Here is a 22667-nt window from a genome sequence, read left to right as displayed (position 1 = left end):
TAATGGGCGAATATAACAGGACGGCGTGTAAAAACCCAACCCACGAGCCGACTAGTACGGCAAAAAAAAACAAGAAACTCCACCCAACAGAGCAGGCTACACAGGCAGCCACACAACCCAAAAGCTCACTTGTATGGCTGCTTGTGCTGCCTGCTTGGCAGCACAAGCAGCCACACAACATCCCGCTTCATCTCGCCTCCTAGTCTCGCCTCATCTCGCCTCATCTCGCCTCACCTCGCTTCATCTCGCCTCACCTCGCTTCATCTCGCCTCACCTCGCCTCATCTCGCCTCACCTCGTCTCATCTCGCCTCACCTCGCCTCATCTCGCCTCACACCTCGCCTCACCTCGCCTCACCTCGCCTCATCTCGCCTCACCTCGCCTCATCTCGCCTCATCTCGCCTCATCTCTCGCCTCATCTCGCCTCATCTCGCCCCATTTTTTCTTTTTCTCAGCCACTCTCGACTCTCGCTCCATCCCGCTTCATCTCGCCTAATCTCCCCTAATCTCGCCCCATTTTTTCTTTTTCTAGGCCACTCTCGACTCTCGCTCCATCCCGCTTCATCTCGCCTAATCTCCCCTAATCTCGCCTCATCTCGCCTCATCTCGCCTCATCTCGCCTCACCTCGCCTCGTCTCACCTCATCTCACCTCATTATATTTTCTTCTAGGCCACTCCGAGACCGACCCAAGACTGACCCGAGACCCGAGATCGACCCGAGATCGACCCGAGATCGACCCGAGATCGACCCGAGATCGACCCGAGATCGACCCGAGATCGGCACGAGCGATCAACCCAACAATGCCCCAAAGCCCCCTCTCTGGGGGACCCCCCCTCACCCCGAGTGTCCGTGTCCTTCGCGAGTCACCGATGGGGAGCGGGGGGGGGTGCGAGATGCACAGGGGAGGCTGGGGAGGGGGGGGTCCACTCTGAAGACTGCCGACCGCGGGGGGGTTTTGTCCCACAGGGTTTTACCCTCCGCGTGAGGATCGGCGCGGCGAGGGGGTAGGTTCGAATTCGCCGCGCAACATTTCACCCCCACAGGACCCCGCCCACCCCCCCTCATGGTCCCACCTAGTACCCCAATGAGCCTTCGCACCCCCTCCTTGCGCAGTGTCCCCCACTATGTGTCGCCGTTATCGGGGCATGCTATCCTGTGTAGTCAGGGCAAGTGGGGGCGAGGCGCAGTCCCTCTGGTCTATACTGGTGTGGTTCTGTCCCTAGTCTCGGAGGGGGGCTTGAAGCTAAGAATATTTTTTTTGGGGTGGGCGGGCCCTCTACTCGCCCAGAGTCGGGCGTGCGCGTGGTTTTTGGAAACCGGGAAAAACAACAAGGTGTGTCACCTGTTCGAAACACGAACGGCATCTGCAGCGTGTGCAGAGCTCCGGCGTCTGCGAGAGTGCAGTCTTTCTTTCCGTGTATCATCACGAGACACCTAAAACTCTCTCTCTCTCTCTCTCTCTCTCTCTCTCTCTCTCTCTCTCTCTCTCTCTCTCTCTCTCTCTCTCTCTCTCTCTCTCTCGCGACGCGCCCCTGCCGCGTAAACGCGCATGGTTATCGTGAACGCAGAACGTGGGCACAACGGACATAGCATGTGTTCCTCCCTACAAATGTAAGACGATCGGAGCAAGCCCTGAGCGCTGAGGGAGGGTGTAGAGAGAGGATGTAGAGTGTAGAGCGCTGTAGAGAGAGCTGTAGAGATGTAGTCTAGAGCGCTCTAGAGCGCTGTAGAGCTGTAGAGCTCTACATCCGGCGCGGGACGATGTGAGTCCGATGTAGAGCGATGTAGAGGCGCTCTACAACGTGAAATCTCTACAACAAACTCTACGTCATAAGCGGCGAACGAGGCACGGTCGCTCTCCGACATGAGGCGCGTTGCACTTGCCAGTGCTGCCCTGGCCTTCTGTCTGCCCGCCCAATGGGTGGCAGGTGCCTCTGCTGCTGTGGCATGCCTCACGGCTGCGACTGGCCGGCGCCTCGGCGCGTCAGCTCGGCTCGGCGTAGCGATAGTGGCCAGCGCAACTCGCCTGGACTCAACGCTCAGCCAGGAGCTCCCGCACGCGCTGGCGCGAGGCATGGCGCATGCAACGCGCCTGAATGCTCGCCTCGCCTCGGCTCGCGCAAATGCGACCGTCCTCGCAGGCGACAGCCCACCGCCTGCTAAAGAAGCACAGCGACGAATGCGGCACCGGCGACGCATGGCAGGCTGGTCATGACGCAGTTATAGGGTGTTGTGTGCCGTCGGAGTGACTCTCTGTGTGTCAGGGATAGTCAGGGCCGTCCACCAGACTCCAGAGCTCCAGAGCAGTAAGCTCGGAGACACCCCATTAGCGCGGCTCGACCTCTTTGAGTCACTGCCTTCCCGGCGCTTTGGCTGTAGTGTGTAGAGCCTCTACAACCAACTCTACAGCAAAATCGCGCTCTACATCGCTCTACATCGGACTCACATCGTCCCGCGCCGGATGTAGAGCTCTACAGCGCTCCACAGCTCTACAGCGCTCTACAGCGCTCTACACTCTACATCCTCTACACCCTCCCTCAGAGCAAGCCTCGCACACGCACAGTGGAACTGTGGTGCCCGCACCGACCGACCGGACCATGACTTGCCTCTGCGTGATTTGCTCGCTCATTCATGCACACGACGCACATGAGTGGGTCAACGTCGCCCACCCGCGCGTTGCTGCCGTCTGTGCAGCGGCCGTTGACTCCTCGGAGTCTGGAGCGCTGTGCGAGGCGAAGCGCCGAGCGCGACAGCTGCTCCTTCCTTCCTCTTCCAAAGCGTCGATCGCACCCATTCGCTCCTGTAGCGCGGAGTGAAAGGTTGCAGGGCACCTTAGACCAAGATTTTCAATGTATGTATGTGGCTCTTACGTACATTCTATTTTATTTTAGAGCTCTGGAGCGCATTTTCGCAAGATTTTAGCTGTAATTGCAAACATTTTTCACGATTTTACAGCTCACGGCCGCCCCGCCTTCAAATCTTAAATTCGGCTGACCTCGGGGGGGGGGGGGGGGGATTGTCCAATTATCACCTTACCTATCCCGAGCAGTCTGGAGGCAAGAACCCAAACACGATGTCAGCCGAACCACGAGATCGCCTGGCCGAGATCCTCCTGGCACACGGCCCAATGGCCGACACCACGGCCACAAGCGCCCGCACGCTCGAGCAGATCGACCACAGCGTCTCCGAGTCGCTCAGTGCAATTCACGCGCTGGACGCGCAGGTGCAGCAGGAGAGCCCCGACAACGCTGCGATCCGCGACGGAATGTGCGCGCAGACCACGGCCCGAGCCTCGCTCGCGCGGACCGCGCTCACTCACCTGTCATCACTCCACGCGCTCGCAGCGCTCGGCTCGTGAACTGCATGGAGGGCCTGCGCTCAGTGTCGTGCCCGGCAGATCTGCGACTGCCAATGCGGCTCGTGGAGGAGTTTGTCGACGCGGACCGCAGTCCCGACGACTTCACTGTCGCCATGCGCAAGCTCGTGGAGGCGGTCGAGGCGGGCGGGCGAGCGAAGAGCGATGCCCTCGCGAGCCTCGCCGCGCAGGTGGAGGCGGCAGGAGCGGACGCGGCGTCGTCCAGCAGTGGGGCGGACAGATGACGCCGGGGTTGGTATATTACATGTGCCTGGTGAAAAGACGTCGTCTAAATACAAACTTTTCGGTTTTCAAAGGCAAAACACATCGCTCTGCCGTTGGCACACCCCTCAACACACTGACACAACCCCCTCATCCCCAACCCGCCGGCGGGCCGCGCTCGCCGCTCCCGGCCCAAGCCCCAAGGGCCAAGGCGCAAGGGCAAGGCCGGCACGTGCCTCGTGCGGCAGCGGCCGCCCGGCACCGACAAGGACGCCCGGTACACGCGGCCCAACAGCAACACGCACCGCGCATCCGACGCACCGCCTGTTCCACGTGTTCGCACACCACAGCGCGCAGCGCCCCATATACACGGGGTGTGGAGGGTGAGTTGAACAGGGGTTGTGCGCCAAGCCCTCCTGCTCGGCTCCAGCCGGTAGACAAGTCTTGTCATCAACAGAGTAGATGGATCTGACCTCGGGGCCGATGTGACCAAGCGCTGGTAGCGTGGTTTGACCTCTCACCCATGGTCTCACAGTGTGCCGGCAGTCGCCGAGCAGTGTCGCTCACACAAGCCGCAGCACAAGTGACTGAGGGCCAGTGAGGGCGAGCCCATCGCTGTCACAGCTGTGACAGCCGCACAGTAGGCTGTGTCAGCTGTGCAGAGTGTGTGAGCAGCAGAGGAGCTGCTCTCCAGGCTTCTGTCGCAAAGAGCTGCATGCCACCGAAAGCGCTGTCGAGGTTCGCCGAGCGCGGCGCAGGTTGGAGGAAGCCGTCACCGACGAGCGCGTTGGACTTTTCACTCCGGACAAAGACGGGTACACGCACACAAGCCGCGGTCGTGTACCCGTCTTAGCGGCGAGGCGCGGGACCGTCTGTGGCGAAGTGGGTCGCGTCCTCCGATTTTGTTGAACCCAGCATCCACACCCTTTAGAGTAGACCCCGCACCACTCTCACACGAGAAATCTCGCTCGTTCTTAGACTTAGTCGCCAAACACCTTAATTTTTACTTCTTACTTGAGCAAGGTGTGACGCCCAGCGAGGGGCGTGCACTAGAGCAACAGCTCTAGAGCAAACGCGTCAAACGAGGCGAGAAGACGTCTCCTCCCGCTCCTACCTCCTCTAGAAGACGTCGTCTCTCGCGTACAGAGACACTGTGACCCGGATAAAAAAGAAACATCTCTCCAGACAGCCCTCACGCCGACAGCCCCGTCAGGTGCGTCCTCAGCCGCCGCGCGTCCGCCGCCCTCGCCCCGCCGGCGCTCGCAAGCACCTCCTCCGCGATCGGCGCCCACTCGTGCGCCAGCGAGATCGGGCGCCCGGCCTGGCTGCCGACCCCGATGAGCAGCCCGCCGAGGCGCCGCGCCTGCTCGACCCAGTCGGGCACCGACACCTCGATCGTCGAGCGCAGCAGCTTCATCACCGGCATCGTCGCGCTGCCGCCGCCTCCCTCGCCGCCCGGGCCGACCCCGACCGGAGACAGGTCGATGCGGTCGAGGTGGAAGGTCGCAAAGCGGTAGACGGCGTCGGGGCCGTGCGGCGCCCCGCCGTGCCAGCACGCGCGGTAGCCGGACCGCTCGTACGTGTCGACGACGGCCGCTCGGTCGCCGGCGGCGAGGCCGAGGACGACCCGCGCGATGCTCTCTCGCGCGCTCCCCTCGAGGCGGCCGCACATGCCGTAGTCGATCAGGCCGAGCCGCCCGTCGGGGAGGAGGAGGACGTTGCCCGGGTGCGGGTCCGCGTTGTACACGCCGTCGAGCAGCATCGCGACCCCGTGCACTCGCACGAGCGTCCGCAGAGCGCGGCTAAGGTCGTGCCTCCGCTCGGGCGGGTCTCGGAGGGGCGGCGCGAACCCTCCCAAACCGACGGACTCCATGCAACGCGCGAGCGCGTTGGAGGTCGACACGGCGGCGGAGCGCGCGAGCCGCAGCGTCGCCGCGACGAGGCGGACGAGGGGCGCCGCCGCCTCGGCGAGGGAGAGGAGGCGGGTGGCGCCGCCCCCTCGCTCGAAGTGCTCGCCTGTTGACAGAGGCGCCTGGTGTCTGCTCCCCACCGTGCTCTCTCCGCCGCCGCCCCGCTCCGAATGCTTGCCCATCCGCCGCAGCAGCTGCTTGCGCATCGCGTCGGCGGACTCGAGGCCGAGGGCGGCGGCGATGTCGGCCGCCTCGAGGTCGATGGCGGCCGCCAAGCTGGTGCCGTGGAGGAGCTCCATCGCGAGGACGTGGCGCGAGCAGAGGCGCTCGTCGGGCAGCGAGGGGAGGCGGACGAGCCTTACGGGGAGAACGCGCCCGATGTCGGGGAGCGCGGACGCGGCTGAAGACGCGCCTTCTCGAGCGCTAGTCGGGAGACGAGGGTCCAGATGCAGGGGCCTGCTGTGTCCCGCATCTAGGCGGGCGCGCGAGGGCTCGAAGCCGCGCGCAGACAAGTTGGCCCGCACCTCGGCCAGGTTGCGCGCCTCTTGCCGGAAGTCGAGCTCCGCCTGACAGTTGTAGACAGCATTCTATTGTACTGTGTGAATGCGGCGCGGCCTCTCTCCGGAGCTCCGCCTGGTGCCGCTTGCGCAGCCCCTCGATGAGGGGCAGGTTCTCGGGGAACAGGAAACGCGTCACGATCTCGAGGTTGTCGAAGTCGGCCTCGTACAGCGTGGGCACCTCTGGGTACTGCACCTGTGTGTACGCAGCTCGGACATCATGGAATCAGGTTTCCTTGGATTGTATCTCTCCTCTGGGTACGGCACCTTGACAATCACCTCGCGCCCGTCGAGCAGCGTCGCGCGGTGCGCCTGGGACGAATCTGGTCAAAGAATGCCTCTTGGAAAGAGCTCGTCTCACGTTCGCACGCAAGCGCGCCTGGGCGATCGAGGCGGCGCCGACGGGCTCTGGGTCGAAGGAGGAGAAGAGCTCTTCCATCGGCACACCTACACAGCATCATGTAATGTCGTGCAAGGGTCGGAGGAGGAGCAAAGCTCGCCGCCATTCGGCATGACCGATGTCGGCTTCGATGATCCTTCTCACCTCGGTGAGGCTCCGAGGCGGCACGCCGTCCTGCAGCGGCCGGAGCGCCTGGATGTACGCGTCCTCGAGGACCCCGGCACCCATTGTGGAGGCGAACTGTCCAATCTTGATGTAGATGCCGCCCAGCCGCAGGATGACGTCGACCGCTCTGAGGGCAGAGCGGTGGTGAAAGTGCTGCTGCGCCGCCTCGAGCTCGCTCGGCTCCCACCGCTCCCACCGCGCCCGCAGCCTGATTGACTGATACTCGCCCACGAAGGGTGCGACCGTGCTCCAGAAGCACACCGATCGCCGAAAGCCGGGAGAGACAGCGTATGCTGCACCGGCGACTCCGGCGGTGGCAAAGGCGCCGCGGGTGGCGAAGCGGCGCCACATGACATGTACAACATGTGTATGTTCTCGCTGCTCGCGACCGGCGACAGTCCGAAGATCGAACGATTCACAGCCTTGTTATTGACAAGAAAATACGTCTGATAGCGCATGCGCTGGTCTGTGAGAGGTTGAGGTGCGAGCCCTGGAGGCCCTGGGGATGGGGTGAGACTACCCGCGGGCCTAGAAGGCCCGCGCGCAGGGGGGTGGGACATTGAGACCGGTCATGAATGAGTGCGCGACACGCATCTTCACAGCCTTGTTATTGAGAAGAAAATACCTCCTATGGCGCTGTGCGCTGTTCTGTGAAACGTTGAGGTGCCCTGGATTCACACCTGCTCTTGCAGGCGTGGGAGGGGGGGAAGTAATGTGAAAGGGCAACGATGCATGTGTGCAGCACGAACGGCTGCGATTCAGCGGTCGCGCCCGCTGACGCCGTTCAGGTCGAGCTCGGCGAGCTGAGATCCAAAGATCGCGTTCCGCGTTTCATTCAGTTTCACCCCTCCCTACCTGTGAAGCGTGAACAGCGCCACGAATGTGAACAGCTGACAGGTGACTTTGGGCAAAAACGGGGTGATTTTGGTCATCCGTCAAAATATCTGAAGATCCCAATATAGGATTCTCCCCAAACCTTGCTCAGCTGATCCAGCCTGGGGGGAAGGCCAGCCCTGGGCAAAGAAACCAGTACCTCATCAGGCTTCCCTGAGCGTCACAGCTCGGTGATCGCGCCAGCCGGACACCACTGAGACGGCCGTTCCGGGCGTTTGAACGCGACCTTCGGGGGCAAAGACATGGGCTCTATGGCTCAGACTGGACTCCTCTTGGTCCCTTCTGATGCCCTAGGCCACACCTGGGCCTTACCCGGGGTCCTAGGGGCCGGGCAGGGTTTGCCCCCCGAAACTGGCATCGGGGACCTTAAGTAGATATAGGGAGTACCTTAAGGTAGGGCAGTAGGCACCCACCCTGCTGGTGCAGTCGGTCTTCGGATCCGCAGCGGCCAGCTTCCCATCTATCTAGGGCAGGGGAACCCTCAGCGACGCTGGTGTGGCCTACGGTAGCCACAGCTCGTACGCGATCCCAAGGGCACAGGGGTGTGTGGATTCTGGAGCTCTAAGGGGGGATAGAGAGAGGAAGGGAGATTGCGTGCCGGTTTTTCGCGCCAAGCTCCCTTCCGTGTTGCATATGCTCTCCAGTCATGTTCGCATTGCGTTGGATGCCAATTCGAGCCACTTGAGCAATCATGAAAAAGCCAATGCGCCGAAGAACTGAGACGCAGATTCTTTGCACCGGGTCAGCAGGCAGGCAGTGCAAGGTTTCAAGTGGTCGCGGCACTGGTCATTCGCGATGCGGTAGGCGATGCGATCAGCCGCCGGCAAGCGGCGGTGAAGCCTGGTCATGGGCATGGCCGGGCAGGCGCGCCGCAGGCGAAGCACTCTCGCGGGGCCTTGCGCACCACGTTCACGCGTACGTGTACCTCCCTCACGTGGGCTCCGTTTACCTCTACCTCCGGCGGTCTGAGACAGGTTTACCTTTACCTAAGGCCCCCCACGCCAGCCCTCCGCCCTCCGGGCCGAAAAGGAAAACGCTCGGCCCTGCATTTTAAGCTTGAAGCCTTCTCTATGGGAGTGCAACTTATATCGTTATATCTCGATGTGGTACATGGAAATTGCATCGTGCGTCGTGTCGCGCGTCGACGGAGGGGTGGCACAAAGGGACCCCAACTGTCTCCACTTCCAGCGCTCGCTTTCAGCTCTGTGGCTCCGCATCGCCGACGCCCTTGCGCCCTCCCGGCTGCGGCCCTGCGAGCGCCGCGAAGAAGGCGCGCCACGCGCCGACGTACACCGCGTCTGCCACCTCGAGGTGCCTCGGGCCGAGGGTCAGCTCAAAGTAGCACTCGTCGGCCTCGGGGCCGACCGCCGCGCCGCGCAGCCGTGAGTAGACCCGCACGCCGCGCTCGCGCAGCACGGCGTCGCGGGCGGCGTCGAGGGCGGCGGCGTCGCCGCGCAGGTAGACGTGCGCCTGGCAGCAGGTCGGCGCCTCGGGCACGAAGCGGAGGGATCCGCCCTCCTCGGCGGCGGTGGAGGAGAGGAGCGGCGCCAGCTGCTGGAGCCTCCGCCAGCGCGCGTCGAAGGAGCCTACGAAGGTGGTCACGGGTGTCGCAGCTGTGGTACGGGTGTGCGCTCGAAGCTTGCGTGGTGGGGCTGTGCCGAGGCGAGCCAGGAGGGTGCGGGTGCGGGTGAGGGTGAGGGGGAGGGGGAGGGGGAGGGGGAGTGATGAGTGATGAGTGGTGAGGGTGAGGGTGAGTGGTAGGGAGGGGCGCGCCGCGGTGGGCGCGGAAGGCGGCGCGGCAGGAGAGCGCGTACGGCGCGACGGTGAAGGGGTTGCCTCCGAGCCGGCGCCGCCAGACGGCCGCCTCTCGCGTCACGGTCGGGCTGCCGAGCAGCATGGCGCCGGTGACGCCGCCGAGGCCCTTGTAGAAGGAGACGTAGAGCGAGTCGAAGAGGCGGCACAGCTCGGGGAGCGGGAGGCCGTAGTGGGGCGCGACCTCGAGGAGGCGCGCGCCGTCGGCATGCAGCGGCACCTGGCCAGGTGCGCTCCACTCTACCAGTCTTAGGGTTAGGGTTAGGGGTAGGGCGACATCATACGCCACTGTACGATGGCGTGCAGCGGCACCTCGTACTGGACCGCGAGCCGCCGCATCTCGCGCAGCTCGTCCAGGCGGAGCGTCTCGCAGCCGAGCTCGCGGTGCGGCACCTGTGATTACTGTGCGGTCTTGGGGCGTGCTGTCCGTTGTAGCGTGTCTCGCAGCCGAGCTCGCGGCGCGGGCAACCTCGAGCAGGATGCAGCACGGCCGCGCTCCGACCGCCGCGAGGCGCGACAGCTCTTTCTCGACGTCCGCCGGCGAGAGCGGCCTGTCCTTTGCGCCGACGACCAGCGGCGTGAAGCCGAGCAGCTGGCGCGCGGCGTCCTCCTCGTGCAGGAGGAGGTGCGATGTCGCCTGCACGATGAAGGACGGCCGCGAGAGCCTGGGCATGAGGTCGCCCGCGCCGCGGCCGACTCCTCCCGCGTACACGCAGAGGGCAGCCAGCTGCGCGCACACGCCGGTGGGGAAGAAGAGGGCCGACTCCTTGCCGAACTCGCTCGCGACCTCGGACTCGAACGACTCGAGCCACGCGCCGCGGCCGTACACGTCGATGGCGTCGCCCTCGCCGCCCACCTCTGCGGCGGCGGCGGCCTCCGCCGCGTCTGCGAGCACCTCCGAGGCTGGCCGGCGAGGAAAGGCGGTGCCGAGGCAGAGCGGCTGCGGCGCGAGCGCAGGTGCGACGGTGAGGGCGATCGGAGTCATATAAAAAACTCCGTCCAGCACACCGAGCTGCGCCGCGCACACGGAAATTTTTCTACGTGTGAGAGAGAGTATGTGTGCGTGTGTAGTAGCTCTCGGCCGCCGCCGCGTGCCCAAATATGTAGCTCTCAAAGTTTTTCAGCGTATGTAACTCTTACGAACATACCGGAATGACAGGGTTTGCGATGAGGAGCGATTCGAACGTGGTATTCGCGTGATTTTTGGACGCTTTCTACGAAAAAAGAAAATGCTCGCTTCGCGGCATGAGCAAGTCGAGCCGCCGACCCGACACATGCTTGAGACGCCGCCTTCTTTGTGATGGTGCCAGCCTTCGGCACAGAGCCCATGAGGAACCCGACCTCCCGCCTTGCCCGCCTCGCTGCGTCGGAGAGGACCCCATTCCCTCCCGCCGACGGCGAGCCAGACCGCAAGACCTCGACATGGTCAGCAGCTGAGGACGGCATTCTGCTCGCGGCCGTGGCCACCCTGGGCACCAACTGGGCAGAGGTGGCGGCCAACGTCCACGGCCGCACGGCAGACGCCGCTCGCAACCGGTGGCACAGGCTGAGGGGCGACGAGGCTGGCGCGAGCCCATCCCCACCCGGTGCCGTCCGCCAGCACCCACGGCTACACTGGAGCGAGCAGGAGGACCGAATCATCCGGGAGGGCTTCGCGCGCTACGGGGCAAAGTGGCGCCAGATCTCGGCGCTGCTGCCCGGCAACCGGACGGATAGCGCAGTCCGCAACCGCTGGGCCCGGCTGCAAGGGTCCTCGAGCGAGGTGGATGGCGGGGTGGATGGGGCCGCGCTCGGCGGCAGGCCCCGCCAGGACGAGGCGGCGTGGGGGCTGCGGCCACCGCTCAAGCGAGGCTGGTCGATGGAGTCGCAAAGCACGGTGCTCGACGCCTGCGAGAGGAGGAGCGAGGACGACGAGGCAGACGGCTCCCCGCCGCCGCCTGCGCCGCCCGGCGCTCGCTCGGAGCCGGCGCCGCGCAGGAGCGTCTGCCCTGCCCCGCCCCCCGTCGCCGTCCTCGATGCCTCTCGTCTGGTGTCCCAGCCCCCCTCGAGCGGCGCGCCGTGCCCGCTCTCTCCGCCCAGCACGTCGTCGCTCTCGTCGTCGCTCGACGACTGCGCGACCGCCTCCATCCTCGTCCAGCTCGGGCTCCAACAGTGAGTCGCTCACTGTCAGCCGGACTGCACTCTCGGAGTAATCGGCCTGCGCACACTCTCCCTCAGACATTTGCCACTGAGTTGTTGTTAGACCTGTGTGCTCTCTCGAGCCGTCGCGCTCAGTCTCTCTGGGGGGGAGTCCGGGAGACCCACGCCGTCGCCGATGGCGATGCTCAGGCAACACAGGTGTTACGGTGCCGACCGTCATACATGCGTATATACCGTACATCAAAGACGTAGAGAACGGACCCTGGGCCAGAGAGGCGGGCTGCGCGGCGGCGCCGGGCGCGGTGACCGGTGTGGGGGGCGCATGTGGGATGCTTCCATCGTGAGCGCAATCGCTGTAATTATATCATGTGAAGTCGATCTACGTCGCGAGAGGATGGTGTCCAGCAGGGCCCAGGGAGGTGACGCCCGCGCGGTTGGTTGGGGCGTCAGCTTGGCGGAAGCGTAAGCCCATCAAAGCCCGCTTGCGCCACCTTTCGGCCCGCCACGAGGCAGCCCGCGCGTAGCGCCTCGCCCGCGCCCACCCCGGCGGCGAGGGAGGCAATGACCGCCGCGTTGAAGGTGTCACCCGCCCCGACGCTGTCCACCACCCGCTCCACGGCGCTGGCGGCCGCCAAAACCGCACACGTCTCGACGACGCGCCCGCCCTCGTCCCGAACCCCGGTGAGCGCAAACGCGCCGAGGGCGCCCCAGGCGCAGACCCAAGTCACGCCGGCGCTGCCTCGCTTCGCGGCCGCGAGGGAGCGACCTGCTAGCGCGCGCAGGGTGGCGATGGCGAGGTGGCAGTCGTCAAGCCGCTCCGTCTGCCTCTGGCGTGAGGCCGCCTCGCCGCCCAGCAGAGCAGCCGCGTTCCTCAGCACCCACTCGCGCGACACGAAGGCGACGTCCGCACCGGCGAGCAGCGTGAGCACCGCCTCCGGCGTGAAGGTGGGCTTCTCCACCTCGACCGAGAGGCGCCACGCAGCAAGCCTCGCCCTGTCCGCCTCGGCCACCATGCGGGCCACGCTGCCGGGCTCCCGGCCCTCAAAGTGCAGCCACAGCACCGGGTGCTCACGCACGAGGGCGGGGAGCACCTCGCGGCTGAAGTACTCTGCGCACAGCTCTCGGAGGCCTCGGCGGGAGGAGACGATGGTGCGTGAGCCGGTTGCCCGGCTCGAGAGGATCATCGAGGTGGGCATGCCAATCGCCTCGCCTTGCACACGCTCGTGCCGCTCCGTCCTCACGTTGTAGGCGTGCAGCGAGTCGAGGGCAAATGCCACCGCGCCGTCTCCGCCGTTGGCGGGCACGACGCCGACCCATTCCACCGACCCGGCGTCCAGCTGAGAGAGCACCGCTGCAGAGTTGCCGACGTTGCCACCGCGACGGCGCTGCACTGACGCCGCCCTGATCGCGCTGTCCTCCGAAGGGTAAGCAGCAACCTCGTGGATCTCGTCGATGTACACGCCGCCAACGAGCGCAAAGTGGCACTTTGCCCGCGAGTCCGACATCGAGCGCAGAGTCGATGTGCTCACGAGAGTTGGTTCACGTAAACGCACAACCCCGGGCCCCGAAATCGCACAGTGATGACAGTGACATGCAACACGGGGTCCCAGGGAAGGCGAGCAAAAACCTTATCGCGCGCGCTAGACGCCGACTCGGAGGCCGCACCGGTCAGGCGCGCAGCCGGAGAGAGAGGGAGGCGCTCAATCGCCGAACTCGGCGAGCGTCTCCAGCGTCTCCGCTTCGTACGCACCCTCCTCCCAGCAATTGAGCGCCTCCTCCACCCCCGCGCCCGCGCCCGCAGCGTCCGTGCCCGCGAGGATGGCAGCGACGCGCTCCTTCTGCCGAGCGTTCGCCTCGAGTTGGTTCACAGCCTTGTTATTGAGAAGAAAATTCACACAGTTGGTTCTACACTTGAAAAAGTGTAGAACGCGGTGTGGAGCCGGTGACTCGACACATAAGCACCGAAAGTGTGGAACCTCTCCACACTTAAAGGATGAAGGAACTGGCCTTCGCCAGACAGAGAATATTGAGCGCCTCGGCGAGACGGTTCCGGCGGACATCCCGATTGCGAGCGCAGTGGACTTCATCTTGCCCCTTGCCGGTCAACTGCCGGCGGTCGACAACTGCCGTTCAAGCAGCGTCGGCGACCGCCGTCAAGATGAACTCCTCTCAAGTTGAGCCGCGGCATGCCGCTCCCCTGCGCGCTGCGGCATGGGCGATGGGGCGCGCATGCCGCCCCGCGCGAGAATTGGCTGCACACGAAACCCTTCCAGAACCCTTCGGTCACATCCATCCAGGGCCAGGGAGGGAGCTATGAAGCGCACCCAGCGGGCCGCGTGAAGGTCTTTGTTGAGAGCGCCTTCGATGAGGTAAAATAAGAAAATACGCTAATCGATCTACTCTACTGGTTGGGTAGTAGTCTAAGTTCTGAGCCTCGAGGCTGAGCGGGTCTAAGTGTGACTAGTCACGCTGGGGTGCTTACGCGGTCTAAGATCAGCGAGAGCCTCTTACATCGGCTAAGTCGGCCGTGGCACAGCCTGGGGCCAAGAGGCTCCCACCGTGATCAACGATACGGCGCTAGCCCCCAAATTTTCTTCGCCTGCGGCGGGCGCCTTCTAATCCGGATCGATCCTCCTCATGCCTCAGCAATCGCCGCCTCAGCATCCTCCTCTTCCGATTCTCGTTGCTCTTCTTGAGCGCAATCTCTAGCCAAACATTTCTCACATAAATAGCCTCAAGCTCAAACAAACGCATGTCAGAGAAGCCTGTGTATGCTGGTCCTCTTTGAACGATCCGCGCGTGAGGTAGATCTAGCATAGGGCCTTGTTGGCAGCAGCCAGCTTGTTGCGCTGCTTCGCGTTGCGATGAGCTGATTGGGATCGCACAAGTGCATGCCAAGCACCGCCACGATCTTGAAGCAGAACACATCGCAACCGCATCGTCCGCACTGCCATCGGCATGCCGCGCCCGCCGCTTCGCCGCAGCCGCCTTAAGGCACGCATAGCGGCAGCACATGGTACGGTGCGCGTACTTGAGCAGGAGTTGCGCGCCGCAAGTAGCGCACTGGCCCTGGGACAAGGCGATATGGCGTCGTGCGCGGCATACGTTGGTCGGGACGCGTCCAGGTATTTTTCGGGTAAACCTGGACTTTTGCAGGTATACCCGGGTTTTACCCGGATTTGGCCTTGTGCCGTCTAAGTTCATGGCCCCCGACCATACAGCGTCTAAGTCCGAGCCCGGCTCCGTGCGGGGGCTAAGTTGGGCGCTTGCTCGCTGCAGAGGCTAAGTGTAGAGCGACCCTCTAGCCCTACTACCCAACCATTTCTACTCTGCTCCAAACCGGTCCCCACGAAGAGTGCAAGGGACGAATTTACCCCGTGCCTCGACCGAGGCCTCGACAGACGACACCGACACCCCCCCTAGCCCGCCGCCGCCTCGGGCGCGGGATGGCTCGACCGCTCGCCCACCCGCAGCCGGACGGAGCGGGCGCGCGGGTTGGCCTCGATCTCGGCGTCGCTGGCGAAGACGGGCTGGCGGGTGAGGGGCGTCCACGGCGCGAGCGAGTTGCCGTAGAAGTCGCGAGGCGGCGAGTCGCCGCCCGTCGCGCCCGAGCGCAGCAGCCGCTTGACGCGCCGGTCCTCGAGGGAGTGGTACGACATGACTGCGAGCCGACCGCCCGGCCGCACCAGGCTGGCTGCAGCCGCGAGGATCGCCTCGAGCTCGTCCATCTCGGCGTTGACCTCGATGCGCAGCGCCTGGAAGACGCGCGCTGCTCGCTTGGTCAGCTCCTTCGGCGCGCCCGGCTGCGCCGCCTTCACCACGCTCGCGAGCTGCGCCGTGCTCCGCAGAGGGCGTGCCGCGACGAGAGCGCGCGAGAGCGGGCGCGAGAGGCGCTCCTCTCCGTGCCTCCAGAGGACGTCCGCAATCTCGGCGGCGCTCCACTCGTTGAGGATGGTGGCGGCGGTGAGCTCGCCGCTCGCCTGGTCCATCCGCATGTCGAGCGGCCCCTCGAACCGCATCGAGAAGCCACGCGACGCCTCATCAATCTGGTGCGAGCTCACGCCGAGATCGAGCAGCACGCCAGAGAGCCGAGCGCCCTCCCCGGGCGCACCGCCGGCGCCGACGCCGACGCCGGCGCGCGACAGCGCCGCCGGGAAGCGGCCAAAGCTCGTCTGCAGCAGCGTCGCCGCGCCGCTCTCGACGTGCGTGCCCAGCCGGCGGCGCGCCTGCCGGATCGCGTCGCCGTCACGGTCGGCGCAGACGAGCCGGCCGCCGGCGGGCGCGAGCACGTCGAGCAGCGCTGCGGAGTGGCCGCCGCCGCCGAGCGTGAGGTCCGCGTACGTGCCGGCCGGATCGGTCACCAGCCACCGCACGAGCTCGTCGCGGAGGACCGGCACGTGGTACTCCTCCCAGCCGCCAGCTGGACCGGCGGCAGACGAGGGCGAGCAGAGCCGGACGCTCAGGCCGCGAGAGCAGGCAGGCAGCACGGGCGCGGCCACGAGGCCCAGGGGCGTCCTCATTATGTGATGTGTATGGCCTTGCTCGAGCGCGCCAGGCAGGAACACGGAGAGAAAGAGAGAAAATTCATGCGCACCGAGTCACACGCGACCGCGTGGGCGAGAGACTGACTGCGACGGAGACGTACGTCGGGAGAGAGAGAGAGGACGAACATGCATGGGTGGGCGGTGGGAGACGCTAGCACCACGCGTAACCAGGACAGGCGAGCCAGCCCGATATTTGATCTCCGCTTCGCGTTTACGCCAGAGCTCAGCTACGAGATTAACGACGTCGACAGCTGTTACCCGAGTATGCCAAAGGAAGCGATGCGGGTGGCAATGAGAGACATTCTAAATGATGTGCGCAATAATCTGCCATCTGGCGCGGGAGAGGACCCGAGAATACTTGTACCGAAGAGAGGCAAGAAGAAGTGCTCGTGGGCACAACAAGGGGAGGTGTGGGGACACGCATCGATCAGCTTCTCGACGATGCTCGAGGTGATCGATTTCGATCTGGATAACTGCTACGTCATCACGTATGACGGACGCCTGCTAAAGCAGGCCCGCGGTATCCCGATGGGGAGTGCACTCTCGCCACCGCTGGCGATAGGAACTCTCGCATGGATGGAGCAGGAATGGATGCATACGCTTGAAGATGATGTCAAAGCCCGATTCCGTATGAAACGATACATGGACGATGTGATTACGATAACTGCAAAGGACGATAGTGTGTGGGATGTCGACCGCTTTCGGGAGGACTTCCGCCGTTCTGAATGCTACTGGGCTCCTTTGAAGCTAGAGGCAGCAGAGAGCGCCCATTTCTTGGAAACGACTCTCGAGCTCGAGGCGGTACCCCGGGTGTGGCGCTACCATCGTTGGGATAGCTTCACATGCGCGAAAATGAAGGAGGGAATCGTTGTTGGATGCCTGCTCAAGGTTGTCGCAATGGCGAGCGATGACGAGGGATTCACGCTCAGCGTGACGAGCAAGCTCAGGGAGTTTACGGCGCTCGGATACCCCTCACACGTGCTTAATGGGGCTATCGGGCGCGCGTTTGCCCGGACAAGAGACGAGCGGCTCCTTCGGGCCAGACTATGTTCACAACGGTGGGAGGCCAACCTCTAGCCATGTGAACCAAAAAGAAAAAATATATTCTCAAAGCCAGTCAGAGCACCGTCCATAAGGCGGGTGCTGTCGACTAAGGGACAATCTTGTCTGTCGGCAGCCGAACTTGTGATGGGACACCCTCGGAATCCAACTGCGTACTACTTGGCTAGCACGCTATTGGCATACCGACGGCTAAGGCCGAAATCGGTTCACACCTGCTCTTGCAGGTGTGAACACAAAGGATTCGCTGTATGTATCTACTCAGCTGCTCCGCTTACACTTACCTGTGATGTGTGAACAGCGGATTTTGAATCAGCGTTCTCCTTGAACGATATCGGTGTCGAAACACCGCTCTGACAGCGCTCACAGCTGAGCTCCGCGGCGAACCGCATTCCGACTCTGATCTTACCTTATATTTTCCCGTGTCCGGTTTTCCGTTTCGGGCGACGGCACACTCACCGAGCTATCCGGGCGGGGAATCATGTCGGCGAAGGCGGGCTCTGGCATCTCGGTGATGCGCTCCGATCTCGACGCGTCGACCTCGACGGAGGTGGACGCGCACGAGGCGCAGTGATGCTCTCGTACTGGGAGGCGGGCTGCGGCGGCAACACCTTTGGCTGGCTACTCGAGGCGGGCGTGCCCGCCGTCATTGCCTCCAACTTTGATGGCGACGTAGTCCGCGCGGGGTGGGGGAAGGACAATGTGCCAGAGGGGATCGCCCTGGCGTTCCAGAGGGCTCGCTATCCGCCGGACGACTACTGACCGCTCGGCTTATAGGGAGGGCGCTGCCGGGAGACGGCAAGTGTTGATTGTTTAGAGAGCAAATGTGCAGCGCTGTTTCTCAAGGTGGAAGCAGGAAGCTTCCATCCCGGCGGTGGTTCGAATCCACGTGAGCCGAAAAGGTGAAGGGGAGACCCGCCCGAGGTCTCGTGTGTGTGTACTGTGTGTGAAGCTCACCCACTGAGGAAGTGAGGAACTGCTCGGCCCACCCTGAATCCCTGATCATGCTGAACAAGTTCCTCTTGTAGCTCGATCGGTCACACCGATCACCGCCATCGCCGCCGACGTCTCCCTGTATGAGATGTGCATGAGATGATGGAGAGGGGGGACGACACTGCTTCTCAGCAGCGTGCCACCTTGTGACGGTGCCCTGGCAAAATCGTCCCGATTTCGATGCGCGATTTAGCTAAGTCCCAGAGCCGTTTACCCATGAGCGGCCCCCCTCACCAGCCTAGGGCTCGCGCTTCTGGCCCGAGGTGTCGCCGCTGCCTCCCGCGCCCTCCGGCGCCTGCTGCTACTGCCGGTCGGCCGGGCGGGTCCGCGCGACGGCTCCATCCTCGAGACGCGGTCGCTGAGCGCTTTCTCGACCGCTACGTCTTCCGGTGCACCCACCCACCGCGACCCTCGAACCTGCGCTGCGCGGCGCAGTTGCTGCCGAGCGAGCCGCGCAGGGGCGGCATCACCAGACGCTACCGCATGGCCGAGCAGCGAGCAGTAACTAACCATTCGTGTTGAATTGTCCGTTATCGCTTATCGACAAACGGGGATTTTAAGTGTTGGAGAGTGTGAACTCAAACCTACTTCCTGACCGTAGCCTGACCGTCCTTACGGTGGCCGGAGCACCACCCACTAGCTGCATGATCACCGGCCGATCACCTGGTCACCGATCACCGGCCTTTGGAGAGTTGTATAGGACTTATCTATTCAGACGGTGATCGGTGATCAAGTTTCGGCGGCACGTAACGTCCAAAACAAGGCCACGACTGTCGTCCCCCACCTTCTTAGAGGTATGGGAGCCGCTGGCACCGCGCTGGGCGCCGCGGATGCACGTACCAACGAACATTATGAAATCGGGACGATTTTGACCCAAAAATCACAAGGTGTCCCCTCGATCCTGTACCGTGTTTGTTATGACCCCCCCCCCCCCCCCCCAATGAACACACCAGCGAGGGAGGGCGAGACGATCGAGGGGTCCCGTACCATGCGGAATCGACCCTATGCAGTGCTCAAGTGCTCAAGAGAGCAAAATCCGCCTCGCCTCAAGGTACTTCCCCAAGCCTGCTGTGGGGAACAGCTGAACGCTGTCTCGCCGAGGCTCGCCCCAGCAGGGTTCCCTCGCCCCGCCGGGCAAGGGAGTGCCTCGCAGCCTCGGGCCCAACCTCTTCTACTCGTCGCCGCGAATGGTTGGTCAGATTGTGAGGGACACGATCCCGGCGTGAACACGCCGATCTGACAAAATCCCGAGTGCCTACCGCACGCGCCGCGTCGCGGCGCGTGCGGTAGGCTTTGTTTGAAGTTAAGAGTCGAATCAGAGCGCCGTCGGCGCTGTCCCTCGTTTTCCTCCCACGACCCGCCCGTCCGGCACCGCTCCGGGACGCACGCCGGCGAAGCACCATCAAGCTGCTGTACAGCCCCGGCATCGCCTCCCCTGGCTTAGCTAGACTGAGAGATATTGTGCACAAGGTTGGTCTCTACAATATATACACTGACACTTTACCTCCCAGAGCTTGTCCCTTCACGGCCATCCTCGTCCTCCGGAGCGCGGAGGGCCCCCGGCCGCGGCGCGGTGCGGCGGCGTCACAAATCCGACGGCAGAGCACCGGGACGCGGTCGGGCGATCTGAGGTCCAACTGAACTAGGCGTATGCATTGCCCATCCAGGGCTATCACCTGGACCCATCAACAGGCGCCTGCGGAGTTGTGGTCACGAGGTGTTGTTCACACTGCCCGTACCTGTCCAGGAACAGACGTAGGAATCCTATCACCCTCGCCTGGGTTCCGGCTCCTACCCAGATAGGGGGTCTGTTCTCCACGGTTAGACCCTATGCAATAGGTTGGTAGGTCCGGTTTTGACCGCCCCAGAGGGCCCCGCAATAGGTAGGTAGGTGGTGGTGGTGGTGGTGGTGGTGGTGGGTGGGTGGGTGGGGGGGGGGGGGGTGAAAGTAAAAAAAACCGCTTCGCTTGCGCGGGAGACGGGCCGCGCGTTAGCCGGAACGGGGCCATGCCAGGCGAGTCGCCTGCGGCTGGGACGCCAGCCGAGACTAACGGGTATTCACAGAGGGCTAACGGGTATTTTTTCGCTTCGCTGCGCGGCCTGGGAATAGGTAGGTAGGTGGGGCACGGAGCCTGGCGATTGGCGCCCGCAATAGGTAGGTAGGGAGGGCGTTTTGGTGCGAGTCGTGGGGCACAGACCCCCTATCTGGGTAGGAGCCGGAACCCTGCTGCGTCTTTTGCCCTGGCCGGCGGCGCTACTCGCGAAGGTGTCGCTTTTTGTGTATATGGAGCCGCATGTCGTCGACCTCGACACTGCCGCGCCGAGCACAGACGGTCTCCTTCACACCGTTGCAGCAGTCGGTTTCTTCGGCGTCTTCCTCTTCTGCGCAGTACAAGCCTTTCTCGCGCCTCGCAAAACATTCTGCTCGCAGGACATGCCAGAGCCGCGAGCCAAGGCGTCATAGCCTTGAATGGCTGCTGCTGCTGCTGCTTCCGTGCGCACGTGCGCTGCACTTTCCGGTTCGCGCCATGCCGCTGCCACGCGGGCCGAGGCGCACACCTTCGCCGGCTGCGGTCGACGTGGAGGTGCTCATAGCTGGCGGCATCCTCGCCGCCGCGGGCTGGCTGCAGTGGTCTGTCTCGTCCGGCGAGCAGGGCATCAACGCCTTTCTCATGAAGGAGAAGCAGGACAACCCCTTCTACAACGGCAAGTACAAGCCCGAAGGCACGACGGCGGAGCCGGGCGGAGGCGGCCCCTCGTGGCTGCGCCGCCTGCGGCTACCAAGCCTCCCGTACGTCGAGGTGTATGCTGGCCAGGCGGGAGGGAGGGGCGCAGCACCTCCGCGGGGCGGCTCCTCTCGCTCGCGGCTCTACGCAGAGCTGGACGCGGCGATCGATCGCGAGGACTATGCGGCCGCCAAGCTGCTCAAGGAGCGCATCGACGACGAGGCTGCCGCACGGGCGACCGAGGCGCGCGACGGCCCAGCGTGAGCCTGAGCGGCGCCGAGTGGTGCGACGAGCACGGCGCCGCGCCATGTCGACCCGCGCCTTCTTATTTTTGTGCGGCCGAGAGCGAGAACGGGACTCGGGTGTCGAAACTGTCATCGGGAGCGGAGGGTGCGGCCTCGAGGATCCGCTCACCGCGCCCACGCGCGTCGCCTGGTTGAGCGTGTTTCCCTTCCGGTTCCGCGCTACTGCGGATTGGGGGTAGGGTGTCCCAGGAGTACATGACGCATGCTCACACGGTATACGCATCAATCGGAATTCGGATCGCACGAATCTCGGATGATCAATCGGGTCGCACGTCGCACGCCTGCTCATCGCAGAACTCCCGAGTCTGCACTGAGTGAGGGAGCCACAGGAAAGCACCGAGGCCGGGAGAGGATGCGTGGTGGGAGTGCGCCACCGCCACATGCGTCAGCGTCAGAAGCCGCCCTTCTTTTGCACAATCGTGAGGAGGCCCTGCGGCCCGAGCAGGATCTGCGCAGGCAGCCAGCCGGGTAGGTGATGAGGCGAGGTGGCGGCGAGCACGAGCGGTGGTCGGGGTGGGGACCTCTCTCAGAGGGTGGCGGGAGAGTGAGGGGCGGCGGTTGGAGAGTGCAAGGGAGCGCGCCTCTGAGAAGAAGGAGATCACAGCCACCCACACGATCGGGGTGATGTCGACGCCGGCGACGGGCGGGATGAGGCGGCGCGTGGCTCGCAGCAGCGGCTCCGTCGGCCAGGCGGCGACGTTGTACGGGAAGGCGTTGAGGTTGTACCTGCGGGCGAGACGCAAGGAGTGACTAGGGCGGCGTCCGCGGCGTCCACAGCCAGCCGGCGAGCTGTGTGCGGCACACTTTGGGAACCAGGAGAGGACGGTGCGGAAGAGGAAGAGGAGCGTGTACACGGCGAAGAGGGGCGACAGCACTGCCTTTGTCGGACCCACCCACGCCACGTCTGCCGCACCCGCCGGCAGCGCCACCATCATAGCTGTCGCCGCACCCAGCGCCCACGCGGTCGCCCTCTCCTCCGCGGCCGCGAGCGCCGGCGTGGCTCCGACTTCCGCGGGCGGCCGAGTGGCCAAGCACGACGGGCGAGCCACCGCCGGCGGAGTTCGGGTGGGTAGCCGGGCTGCCGCCACAGCGGCGAGCTGCGCGAGCTGTATGAGGAAGCTCCCGCGAACCATCGACCAAGAATTTTTCGGCGAAGGTCTTTTTTCTTTCTTTTTAACCCCCACCCGGGACCCGAACAGCAGCTGCTTTTTCGACCCCGAACCCGAGGCGTCGGACGCGTCCGCCAATTGCTCGTCCACCACAGACCACCACGCTCTCCAAAAGCGGCCCGAGCATCTCGCTCAGCTCCACCGGCTGCCACCCTCCCGCCCCCTTCGCTACGAGCGTCGCCACCTTCTCCTGTTGTTGTTGCTCCTTCGCCTCCTCCAAAAAGAATAAATAGAATATTCTCCTTAAAATGGGCCAGAACGTCGGCCCGCGAGGTGGGGTGCTAGTCTGGGACCCATACGTGGCGGTTCCCTTGCTCCAAGCGCTTGCGCTTCGGCGGTAGTGATCTAATGACCCGAATACCACGTTTGGATCGCTCCTCATCGCAAACCCTGTCAGCAGTTCACCTACCTACGGGT

General features: G+C 64.1%; 8 protein-coding genes across 8 annotated transcripts; 3 read left to right on the top strand and 5 right to left on the bottom strand.

The window, feature by feature from the left end:
• Nucleotides 1–3127: 3127 nt before the first annotated feature.
• Nucleotides 3128–3600, top strand: EMIHUDRAFT_203247 (hypothetical protein; the record flags this gene model as incomplete). Its single annotated transcript, XM_005783495.1, has 2 exons — nucleotides 3128–3267; nucleotides 3345–3600. The coding sequence occupies 2 exons, from the start codon at nucleotides 3128–3130 to the stop codon at nucleotides 3598–3600; spliced, it is 396 nt and encodes a 131-aa protein (XP_005783552.1).
• A 1124-nt stretch (nucleotides 3601–4724) lies between these two features.
• On the bottom strand, nucleotides 4725–7014 carry EMIHUDRAFT_434401 (ABC family protein). Its single transcript, XM_005783494.1, has 6 exons — nucleotides 6561–7014; nucleotides 6424–6491; nucleotides 6312–6356; nucleotides 6121–6240; nucleotides 5666–6053; nucleotides 4725–5593 (listed from the first exon to the last, which is right to left on the bottom strand). Exons 1-6 carry the CDS (start codon nucleotides 6958–6960, stop codon nucleotides 4770–4772), a joined length of 1845 nt encoding a protein of 614 aa, XP_005783551.1. The 5' UTR covers nucleotides 6961–7014; the 3' UTR covers nucleotides 4725–4769.
• A 1686-nt stretch (nucleotides 7015–8700) lies between these two features.
• EMIHUDRAFT_203245 (hypothetical protein) lies at nucleotides 8701–10300 on the bottom strand (the record flags this gene model as incomplete). The annotated part of the gene is made up of 4 exons (XM_005783493.1): nucleotides 8701–9064; nucleotides 9318–9535; nucleotides 9610–9708; nucleotides 9785–10300. 4 exons carry the CDS (start codon nucleotides 10298–10300, stop codon nucleotides 8701–8703), a joined length of 1197 nt encoding a protein of 398 aa, XP_005783550.1.
• Nucleotides 10301–10588: 288 nt separating this feature from the next.
• On the top strand, nucleotides 10589–11696 carry EMIHUDRAFT_434399 (hypothetical protein). The gene has a single exon (XM_005783492.1). It carries the CDS (start codon nucleotides 10616–10618, stop codon nucleotides 11468–11470), a length of 855 nt encoding a protein of 284 aa, XP_005783549.1. The 5' UTR covers nucleotides 10589–10615; the 3' UTR covers nucleotides 11471–11696.
• A 204-nt stretch (nucleotides 11697–11900) lies between these two features.
• EMIHUDRAFT_203243 (hypothetical protein) lies at nucleotides 11901–12959 on the bottom strand (the record flags this gene model as incomplete). Its single annotated transcript, XM_005783491.1, has 1 exon — nucleotides 11901–12959. One exon carries the CDS (start codon nucleotides 12957–12959, stop codon nucleotides 11901–11903), a length of 1059 nt encoding a protein of 352 aa, XP_005783548.1.
• Nucleotides 12960–14903: 1944 nt separating this feature from the next.
• On the bottom strand, nucleotides 14904–15857 carry EMIHUDRAFT_55391 (hypothetical protein; the record flags this gene model as incomplete). Its single annotated transcript, XM_005783490.1, has 1 exon — nucleotides 14904–15857. A coding segment is annotated over one exon (954 nt), but the record flags the coding sequence as incomplete, so codon positions are not given.
• A 4442-nt stretch (nucleotides 15858–20299) lies between these two features.
• On the top strand, nucleotides 20300–21298 carry EMIHUDRAFT_434397 (hypothetical protein). Its single transcript, XM_005783489.1, has 2 exons — nucleotides 20300–21135; nucleotides 21157–21298. The coding sequence occupies exon 1, from the start codon at nucleotides 20345–20347 to the stop codon at nucleotides 21038–21040; it is 696 nt and encodes a 231-aa protein (XP_005783546.1). The 5' UTR covers nucleotides 20300–20344; the 3' UTR covers nucleotides 21041–21135; nucleotides 21157–21298.
• Nucleotides 21299–21472: 174 nt separating this feature from the next.
• Nucleotides 21473–22632, bottom strand: EMIHUDRAFT_203237 (hypothetical protein; the record flags this gene model as incomplete). The annotated part of the gene is made up of 5 exons (XM_005783488.1): nucleotides 21473–21529; nucleotides 21690–21807; nucleotides 21886–21959; nucleotides 22273–22464; nucleotides 22612–22632. The coding sequence occupies 5 exons, from the start codon at nucleotides 22630–22632 to the stop codon at nucleotides 21473–21475; spliced, it is 462 nt and encodes a 153-aa protein (XP_005783545.1).
• Nucleotides 22633–22667: the final 35 nt, after the last annotated feature.

Source organism: Emiliania huxleyi (genome assembly GCF_000372725.1).
Source record: "Emiliania huxleyi CCMP1516 chromosome Unknown EMIHUscaffold_18, whole genome shotgun sequence".
Classification (NCBI taxonomy): Eukaryota; Haptophyta; order Isochrysidales; family Noelaerhabdaceae; genus Emiliania; species Emiliania huxleyi.
Note: the sequence above shows the minus strand (reverse complement) of the source record. Positions and strands in the feature narration are given on the sequence as shown.

Excerpts from the sequence above, each read along its gene's own strand:
- EMIHUDRAFT_434401 (XM_005783494.1), bottom strand. The coding sequence starts at position 6,960 with ATGTGGCGCCGCTTCGCCACCCGCGGCGCCTTTGCCACCGCCGGAGTC. Across the intron at positions 6,054-6,120 it reads GGCTGCGCAAGCGGCACCAG|GCGGAGCTCGACTTCCGGCA; the intron begins GCGGAGCTCCGG and ends TACAACTGTCAG. Across the intron at positions 5,594-5,665 it reads GCAGCTGCTGCGGCGGATGG|GCGAGCACTTCGAGCGAGGG; the intron begins GCAAGCATTCGG and ends CTCTGTCAACAG.
- EMIHUDRAFT_434399 (XM_005783492.1), top strand. The coding sequence starts at position 10,616 with ATGGTGCCAGCCTTCGGCACAGAGCCCATGAGGAACCCGACCTCCCGC.
- EMIHUDRAFT_434397 (XM_005783489.1), top strand. The coding sequence starts at position 20,345 with ATGTCGTCGACCTCGACACTGCCGCGCCGAGCACAGACGGTCTCCTTC.